The sequence below is a fragment of the Bidens hawaiensis genome, unplaced genomic scaffold (assembly GCF_021521415.1).
Source record: "Bidens hawaiensis isolate Kalapana, Puna unplaced genomic scaffold, B.hawaiensis_p1.1 tig00002507_1, whole genome shotgun sequence".
Classification (NCBI taxonomy): Eukaryota; Viridiplantae; Streptophyta; class Magnoliopsida; order Asterales; family Asteraceae; genus Bidens; species Bidens hawaiensis.
This window is the reverse complement of record NW_027491137.1, coordinates 2,674,632-2,684,452: the sequence shown is the minus strand read 5'-3', so window position 1 is coordinate 2,684,452 and position 9,821 is coordinate 2,674,632. Positions and strand designations below refer to the sequence as shown.

The 9,821-nt window shown below is 35.9% G+C and overlaps 2 protein-coding genes and 1 pseudogene across 2 annotated transcripts; 2 read left to right on the top strand and 1 right to left on the bottom strand.

Moving 5' to 3' along the window:
* Positions 1 to 1,325: 1,325 nt before the first annotated feature.
* Positions 1,326 to 1,788, top strand: LOC143619808 (18.2 kDa class I heat shock protein-like; annotated as a pseudogene).
* A 2,160-nt stretch (positions 1,789 to 3,948) lies between these two features.
* On the top strand, positions 3,949 to 6,232 carry LOC143619760 (mitogen-activated protein kinase homolog NTF6-like). Its single transcript, XM_077091616.1, has 6 exons — positions 3,949 to 4,126; positions 4,909 to 5,038; positions 5,122 to 5,259; positions 5,345 to 5,677; positions 5,755 to 5,938; positions 6,034 to 6,232. The coding sequence occupies exons 1-6, from the start codon at positions 3,954 to 3,956 to the stop codon at positions 6,216 to 6,218; spliced, it is 1,143 nt and encodes a 380-aa protein (XP_076947731.1). The 5' UTR covers positions 3,949 to 3,953; the 3' UTR covers positions 6,219 to 6,232.
* A 643-nt stretch (positions 6,233 to 6,875) lies between these two features.
* Positions 6,876 to 9,218, bottom strand: LOC143619758 (enoyl-[acyl-carrier-protein] reductase, mitochondrial-like). Its single transcript, XM_077091615.1, has 10 exons — positions 9,004 to 9,218; positions 8,815 to 8,912; positions 8,341 to 8,472; positions 8,089 to 8,232; positions 7,899 to 8,001; positions 7,714 to 7,813; positions 7,567 to 7,643; positions 7,418 to 7,496; positions 7,227 to 7,345; positions 6,876 to 7,112 (listed from the first exon to the last, which is right to left on the bottom strand). The coding sequence occupies exons 1-10, from the start codon at positions 9,180 to 9,182 to the stop codon at positions 7,019 to 7,021; spliced, it is 1,125 nt and encodes a 374-aa protein (XP_076947730.1). The 5' UTR covers positions 9,183 to 9,218; the 3' UTR covers positions 6,876 to 7,018.
* Between the last annotated feature and the right edge of the window lie 603 nt (positions 9,219 to 9,821).

Below are 9,821 nucleotides of genomic sequence, written 5' to 3'. Positions count from 1 at the left end.
TTCCCATGGTGTGTGAATAAGTCTATACGGCTCGTATAGGTCCTATACGAGTTGTATAGGCTTAACTTATTAACATGCGTACGTAAGTGATAGTGTGGCAGCTTTTTGCAGTCTATACGAGTCATATAGACCCTATACGATTCATATAGATATTCTTGTTCGTATAGACACTATATGAGACGTATAGGCCCTATACGAGCCGTATAGGGTCTATACAAGCCGTATAGGATGCATGTCAGATGTACTTTGACCTAATATTTATAATAATTTTTTGGTCTATACGAGCCGTATAGATGGTATATGACCCGTATAGGCCATGTATCAGTTTTTCTTGCAAGAAAATACCAAAAGTTGTTTTGGCTTATTATAACATTGGGATATAAGCCTAAAATATGATAGATTTGTGTGATGATTTATGATTTTTCTATAGAAAGTTGTTTAACTAATTGTAATATTGGGATTTAAGAATATAGTGAAAACAATATAAGTAGGTGGTTGAAGTTTTTCAATTTTTATCATTCTTTTTCTTTGTTAGTCTCTTTTCCCATACTAGATCATGCTTTAGTTTTAAAACTTTTAAAACGAATGGAGATTTTCACAACGATCTTTGACAATAATTATCAAGAAAGTAATTTTCGTGAAACTTATGGAGTTGCCGGTGGTGAAAATTGTGAAGTTGCCAGTGGTGAAAATTTTGAAGCTACCGGTGGTGAAAATTATGGAGTTACCAATGTTGAAAATTATGAAGTTTCTGGTGGTGAAAATACAAGCAACATATCCATTTTTTCAACCAATAAGGTAAAATTACGTTGGATGTTATTTTGTTCGTATAAAAAGTCGTTACCCAAAAACACTCATTTGTTCGTATGTTTTTATGTATATAGCAAAATATTTACTTTTAAATTACGTGTTTTATTTTGTAAACAATTCGGATGTTATTTGTAATTAAAAAAAAACCCATATACGAGCCAAATAGACCCTATACGAGTCGTATAGACCTATACGTCGTATAGGGGCTATACGATCTACATAAATAAAAACTGACACTTCTGATTTGAAAATGACTTCACAATACATCTATACGAGTTGTATAGGGCCTATATGACTCGTATAGGGCTTCCTGGTGTATGAATAACCTATATGGTGTATCAATAACCTATGCCTTACCAGAAACATCTTATGAAGTGTCTTCAAAGCCCCAGGAACCATCTTCCTTCACCTATAAATAACATTGTTTTCCTACACTTGCTTCCATCATCAAAGCAACAAATTCTGATTCAAGCCAGCCTTTGATCAAGCTTTTAAACTTTCACTAACAATATATCATGTCGATCATTCCAAGCTTCTTCGGTGACCGTCGAACCACTATCTTTGATCCCTTCTCTTTGGACACATGGGATCCCTTATTAAACACCTCTTTTTCCGATATTATTCCATCTTCCACCTGCGAAAACTCGGCTTTCGCGAATGCACAGATTGACAGGAAGGAGGCACCAGAAGCTCATGAATTCAAGGCTGAAGAAAGAAGAGGTGAAGGTGGAGTTGGAGGAGGATAGGCTATTGAAGATAGGTGGAGAGAGGAGCAAGGAGAAGGCGGAGAAGAATGACAAGTGGCACCGTGTGGAGAGGAGCTCCGGCAAGTTCCCCAGGCGGTTCAAGTTGTGGGAGAATGCAAAGGTTGAAGAGGTGAAAGCTAAGATGGAGAATGGGGTGCTGATAGTGATTCTGCCTAAGCATGAGGTGAAGAAGCCGGAGGTCAAGGCCATTGACATCTCAAGTAACCAGTGAACTTATCCTGGTTTTGAATACTAAAAAATGTGTGCGAATGTGTGATCATGTGCAAGATCAAATATATGTGTTGAAGAATCTGTATTTTGAGCTAGAATATATGTGTTGAAGAATCTGTATTTTGAGTTAGGGGTGTTCGCGGTCCGGTTTTCACGGTTTTTTAGTCAAACCGTAAACCAAACCATTAGTAACGGTTTTTTATTCTTGTAAACCGAAACCAAACCGTTGAATTCTTAAACCGAACCAAACCAAACCAAACCGTAATTTACGGTTTGGTTCCGGTTTGGGACTGTTGGAATGCGAATAATTTGCAAAAGTTTAGCCAATTTAATTACAGTTCACCCATAGTCACATTTAAACACAAGAGGTCCAGAAATATGAAAATATATCAGGATAACTATCCAAATATATCAAGATAACTAGTTATCAATTAAATCTGTTGACATAGCAGTACAAATACATCAGAAAGGTCCTCAAATACATCAAAATAAAGGTATTGGCTGCATTAGCAGTTTATATTTAGCACAAATATTAAGATTCATATAATACAACCAGTTTATATTTAGTTAATATGTATATATTATATACATTACCGGTTTATATTTAATAAAAATATTGATATATATATATATATAATATAAATTATACGGTCTGGTCCGGTTTTATTCGGTTGGTTTTTGATAGAAACCATAAACCAAACCGTTCGCTACGGTTTGAAATTTTTGAAATCGACCGACCGAAACTTGAAAAATAAAACCAACCGTGAAACTGAACCGATAACCGGTTTGGACGGTTTCACGGTTTCAAACTGAACCGTGAACACCCTTATTTTGAGCAAATATAACTTGTTTTTCAAGTAATAAAAGTTGTGTGTTCATTTGCCTTTTATCGTAAGGAGATTTGCACAATATATATTATATATGAATTATTTCATATTAGGTCATCACTGGGTGGGTGAGAATGTGACAAAGGGATCTAGAAATTGATGGTATCAAAGGTCGAAAATTTTGTTATTGAATAATTCATCAAGGGATTAGAACATTACTAGATCTAATTTGCTAAAGGGATAAACATGGAATGCCGCTAAGTGCTAACAAAAAAAACTTACAAGTACGAGAATAGATAAAAGCCAATAATACAAGTATCTTTCTTTTAATTTCAACACTCTTTCTTAAGTTTTTCTTAAGTTGGAACGTGTAAGTTTTTAGAGCCAACTTATCAAGTGAACGTTTGAGTTAAGGAGTACTTAATCAATATGAAACAGTTAAATATCGAGGGATTCAACCTATAAATGAAAGAAATAACAATCCATTTCTATATGTTTGGTTCATTTGTGGTAAACACTATTGTAGCAATATGTCGATCCGCTTGATTGCCATAATATATGGGGTGTAAGAGCAGCAGCGCATCCATATATAAAACCTCGCTAACCTTATAGGCCATGGAGAGAGATTCAGCTTCAACAGAAGATCAAGAAAAGATAGATTGTTTGTTGGTTTTTCAAAAAATCGAAGCTCCTCCAAGAAGGAGCAAGTACCTTGTACACGACCGTGTGGTGTAGGGACAACCCAGCCAGTCTAAATCACAATATGATGTGAGGTTACAACCACCATTACATTGTAATTAAACACCTTGCCTTGGTGTATCTTCGAGATATCTTAAGACGCGATGCATGCATCCATGTGATGTTGTCGTTGGTCAATGACAAAATGACTAACAATGTTCATGAAGGGTGGCGATATCGGGTCAAGTAGCTTGTAAGTAAAGTAAACGCCCAATGATGCGAAACCCTTATTCTCCAAGAATGTTGTGAATATACTTTTTTTTGACTTAAAACAAGTCCTTCGAACATTTTAGTTACTTCGATTCCAGTTATTCATGGCAGCGGATCACATTGCTGACGTGGCCCCATTCGTCAACCACCCGATTGCAAGTGCTCTAACGTGTAACTAACATGGTTCGAACACGATTCATATTTTCATTAAAGATCTTATAGTTAACTTGAAAAACAAATATAAGTAGAAGGACCAACTTTATAACTTATTCAAAAAGCTTATTACTAAGCTCCAATGCCAGCTAACCAGTCCCAATTCAAAATCCAAAACCCTCACTCTCTTTCCCACCTTTGAAACCAATCATCAATTTTCAATCATCAATCAAGATCTATGGAAGAAGCCGATGAATCTAAATGTGACGGTGAAGGAGTGGTGTTAGAAGGAGTTCCCGCTTACGGCGGCAAGTACATTCATTACACCGTACTTGGAAACCTATTTGAGGTCACTTCCAAATACGTTCCTCCGATTCAACCTGTCGGCCGCGGTGCTTACGGCATTGTGTGGTATGTTCGTCTCAATGTTTCGTGTTTATTGAGTTTTAAGTTTATGTGTTGAGAATTTGAGATCAGTGTGATGTGTTGCTGGATTTTGTGAGCTGAAATTAGCTGCATTTTCCGTATGTATAGGTTAGTTTGAGGTCGGTTATTAGTTCGTATGATTAGATCTTGTGATTTGTGAATTGATCTCACTATCTTTGATTACTGGTATTGATTTCAGTTTGTGATATGTTGTAAACTATTTAAAATTGGAAAATTAGGGATTTGGCATTAGCGGTTTGAAGTGAAAATTGTTGCTGTTTTTTCAATCGGACAATTTGGACAACTAAAAGTAATTCTGATATTGATGATCAAAAGTTAAATCAGTTGGAAGTTAATGTTAATCTTAATTAGTCAATGTGTGGAAATCGAAGGGGTGAAATGTAAAAGAGTCAAGAGATGGGTTTAATTTATTAGTGTAATTATCGGTTTAACAGTTTGATTTAATTGCATGTTTATCTACTTGTTTAAATCACTAGATGGTTAGGGCTTATGTAATTAGAGGGCTAATTTATTGAATAAAAGAAAGAGTCGTGATATGGTGTTTGATTACAAACATCGATTGTTCGAGTGTTGTTTTCGGGGTCTCTTTCTAACAAGCTCAATAGTGAGTTAGAAAGTTTGCTAAATCATTAATGTTGCTGGTTAAGTTACAGTTAGTGAACTAATTGTATCCTCATTTGTTTATTTCTTACAAACATTAGCATTATTTTCTTTACAACATAATTTAATAGTGTGTTCTATTGCAGTTGTGCTAAAAATTCTGAAACTAAGGAAGATGTTGCAATCAAGAAAATAGGGAATGCATTTGATAACAATATTGATGCCAAGAGGACTTTACGCGAAATCAAACTCTTATGTCATATGGATCATGAGAATGTATGTGCATTCCCAGATGGATTACAATTTCTTTGTTTCAAAGTGTTACTATCTCAGTAATCTAATACACAAATATTTTGTAGATTGTGAAAATTAAGGACATCATTCGACCACCAGATAAAAGTAAGTTTCATGATGTTTACATTGTGTATGAGTTATTGGATACTGATCTTCATCAGATTATTCGCTCGTCTCAGGCATTAACAGACGACCACTGTCAGGTGAGCGAGTTTATTTACATTCAATTTGTTTATTCATCATGAAATGAATTGTTAATGAGTCTGATGATTACATTGTAAATGACAGTACTTTTTATATCAACTATTACGTGGATTAAAGTATGTACACTCTGTGAATGTTTTGCACCGTGATCTGAAACCTAGTAATTTGCTTCTGAATGCAAATTGTGACCTAAAGATCTGTGACTTTGGGCTTGCGAGAACGACATCTGAGACGGATTTCATGACAGAATATGTTGTGACCAGGTGGTATAGAGCCCCTGAGTTGTTACTTAACTGCTCAGAGTATACTGCAGCCATTGATAACTGGTCAGTCGGTTGCATTTTAATGGAAATTGCTTTGAGGGAACCTCTGTTTCCGGGTAAAGATTATGTCCAACAATTGATTCTTATAACCGAGGTACTGCTTTTATCAACTTAATTATAATGCATACAACCTCTTAAGTCATTGTTTAAAGCCTATTTTGATGCATACAGCTTCTGGGTTCACCAGATGACTCAGATCTTGGATTTTTAAGAAGTGATAATGCTCGGAAGTATGTCAAACAGCTTCCTCATGTTCCGACCAAGACTTTTCAAGAGAAGTTCCCGAATGTATCGCCTCTAGTGTTGGATCTTGCAGAGAAGATGCTAGTATTTGATCCGTCTAAACGAATAAGTGGTAAGCATTTGTGTTTTGATTTGAATGCTACTATAAAAAGATGATGCTGGTTTTTGATATCGGATTTAATTTATGTTTCCTTAACATGATTATAGTTGAAGATGCTCTTAATCATCCTTTCTTGCTAAGTCTACATGAGATAAATGAGGAGCCTACTTGTGCATCGCCTTTTGTGTTTGATTTTGAGCAAGCGCCTCTAAGTGAGGAGGATGTGAGGGACCTCATTTGGAAAGAAACTTTGAACTTCAATCCAGATAGTGATAGTGCAATGGCTGAGTAATCTTATTTTGAAATTTGTTGATTTGTTCAGTGAGGACCGGCAGGTATGATTTATATTCGGTTCCGTTTGTGTTGAAATTTAGCTAAAGTAGCAACTTTATTTTGTGAAGGGAAACAAAGGATAATAAGGACAGTCAATTCCTTCTTGGAAAGTTGTTAGATTATCGCTAAGTGGCTTGTATTTTGTGCATTAAGAGTTGTATGTATATGGAGTATCTATGGTCTTTTCTTCGGCATGGGATAGTCTGAATGATCATGTATTTGAAGTTGAACAAGTGGTTTTTGATTGGTTTAATTTTAATTTATATTTATAAGATATGTTTGAAGCGAAAGAATATTTTAGCATCACCAACTTTTTAGTGTGACGAAAATCAGTTTCTCGTCACATTTTTATAAGTTTCAGATCCGAACTGTCTTTGCAATGAATGACTTGGTATTTTTTAATTTTCTTACCAGATTTACTAGTTACCCAATAATAGACTCAACATCCTTTAATAACCATGTGTAAAAACAATATTAACTTAATAGATCAAAACAAAACTCAGGTGTCTGTTTAACATAAACCAAACACAATAAATACTATTGAAAATGAATAAAACTTAATTATTACAACATTTAAAATTCTACTATCTAATTCTCTAGGTTCACACTTTTCAGAGTTTTCACTGCCTGCCAGAAAACTTTAGAAATTCAGGGATGAATGTTTTGAACATCACATATCCACATGCATGAAATATGCCTTCTATTATTGTTTTGTAAACATTATCAAGAAAATACATAATTTTGCATACATTGTACACATTAGAACTTAATGACTTGCTTAAGTTGGCTCCCATGCTTTCCAAGTGCCTTATCTAATGCTGTGTGAAATTCACTGAAAGGAGTAAGCTCCATACTGCAAAATCAACATTTTTGAGCATCAATATCTAATAAAACACAAAACTACACATAATTCGGTTTCTAACTTTCAAAAGAAAAAAACACACACAGATACATAAATAGTGCTTACTCGTATTTCAATTTCCCTTCACAAACTAAACCCAAAAGGTAATCGACCATTTCTCTGCACTCTTCTGTTTTACCTGAACTTAACCATTTTTGCAACCAAAATCCTTTCAACGAAAGCTCCTGCAATTTAGCTACTATAAGAATAAAATTTATTAATTAGAATGTCAATGGATGATAAAACTGGTTACATACTTTGAAAATGAAGGCTGAAGTAGATACAGTTACAGGCTTCTTAGCCATACCACCATAAGTCACCATCGTCCCACCCTGCCTGAAACCATTAATAATATTCTAAACGAACTAACACCTATAGAGTGAGTGATTTAATTATGTAAAACCACCTCAAGAATTTGAGCACCAAAGAAGCAGCATTACCACCAACACAATTAAACCCTAGAACAGGTTCAGGTACATTGCCCTAAAACGCAAACAAGTGTGAGTGTGAGCACACATGTGCATGACATAATCAGATTCTTTTAAGAACATACCAAAAGACTCTTGACATTTTTAACATCCAACTGGCTCTCAGTAAACACTTCATCAGCACCAAGTTTCTTAAGCTTCTCTTTCGCTTCATCTGACCCGCTCCTAAAAGCGAACAAAATCCATAAACTAGTTAAAGAAAAAGTCACACTAAATTTCATATCAGTAAAACGCAAGACCGTTTATTAACCTGTCCCTTATAATATTAATTGTATGAATGCCACGTAGTTTAGCCAGCTGGATGACACATTGACCAACCATACTGGTTGCTCCATTTTGCACAATCGCATCCCCTATTCATAAATAAACTAAAACGCGTTAGAAAAAACTTAAAAGCACCATGGAATTTGTAAATTTAGTATCACCAGAACTTGTAGCACCTGATTTGAGGTCAACATAGTCCTCTACCATCCTCAAGGCAGTCAACGGGTTAATAGTAACAGTTGCAGCATACTCCACCGGGGTACCTTTATCAAACTTATGCCACAAACTTTTATCTTTAACGACATGTGTCTGCCACGTTCCTAAGAAGATATAATTATGCAATTCATGGTCACAAAAACATAAAATAAGCTACCATCCATATAATTAACAAACCATTTATATAAAAAAACTTATGATAGGAAGTGTACCGGGTGATGGTGGAGACGCCATAACCAAATCACTGGGAGAAAGACCTTGTACTGCTGACCCTACAGAGTGGACTTCACCCACACCTTCATATCCCGCAACAGCAGGCACCGGTGGCCTCACAGGGTACACACCTACAACACAATAACTAAGCTATTACTGAAATTATTAGGCTTTCAATCTTTAAACAGGAAAATGTGATTAATACATGGATTATTACAATAACTGTAATCATTCAACTAGCATACGCGTAGTCAGGGCTGACATAACAGGTCAGACACGACACGGTTACTTGTGCTAGACACAAACACGACATGACACGATAACTATTAACTAATTGTGCCATTTTACAAACACGAGCACGGACCTGTTTAAAAACAGGTCACACGAGACGACCTGCTTAGTAACATGAAAATTTAGGCCTTATATAAGTATAGCAACAACCAATTGATTGATTAATAAATTTGACTGCAAACCTTCAATTCTGTTAATATCGGATGGATTGATCGGAGCAGCAAGCATTTTAACACACACGTCATTTGCTTTGATTTCAACAGGCGGAAGTTCGATTATTCTGCATACAAGTTTAACAACAAACTCAGCTTTTGTTATATGAACATTATAAATAGAAGCTGCAAGATAACTAAGAAAGAATATGACTTCACTTGGTGACAGTATCTGGGGGACCGTGGTTCTCGTAGAAGACGGCTTTAGAGGGCGGTGACATGAGGGTGGAAAATGATGCCCTAACATTGCCGGGTGACGTTCGATGAAGGCGGAGGAGACGAGTGTATGCCGATGTTTCATGGACGGTTCTGAGAGTGATAAACCTCGTACACGCCATTGCTGTTGAACTCGGCCCTCTCTTCAGGGTTTGATGCTTGGCGACTTTCTAATCTAGGCTAAAGCAATCTGCACACTCTCCAAATTTAAGCTGTGTTTCCGAGTATTATTTTTTTTTGAACGGTCAACGAATTCAATAAAATAGTTACTGGCTAAATTCACTGCATCGGGATACACTCGTCATTTGATCCGGGAAAAACCCTCACCTAAGGCCAACGCCCGTGAACACTCGCCCGAAGGCACGACAATGCGGTGAGATAAACTCCGTTCAGTTCAAAAATCCAACTAGTGAAAGCTATCTAATCGCATAGTCTCCCATCATCACCCTGGTGCCTCTGAAACTAAATTATGTGGGCAGGAATCGAACCTGGGTCACATGGAACACCAGGTCTCTTTATTACCGCTCCACCACTAGCTTAAAAGGAAGAAAGGAAAAGAAATGAAAGGAAAGAAAAGAGTTAGTGTATTGTTTTTTGGAAGGAAAGAAACATTAAGTTGTGTTCCCAAGATTCATTAACACAACATTCTTAAGTTTTTTATTTAAGGATTTGAAAAATAAAAGATAAGAAAATTTTTCTTTTTTCATTCTTGAGTTTTTTTTAAAGAAAAGAAAGAGAATGAAAAGAAAAGTTAGATCTTT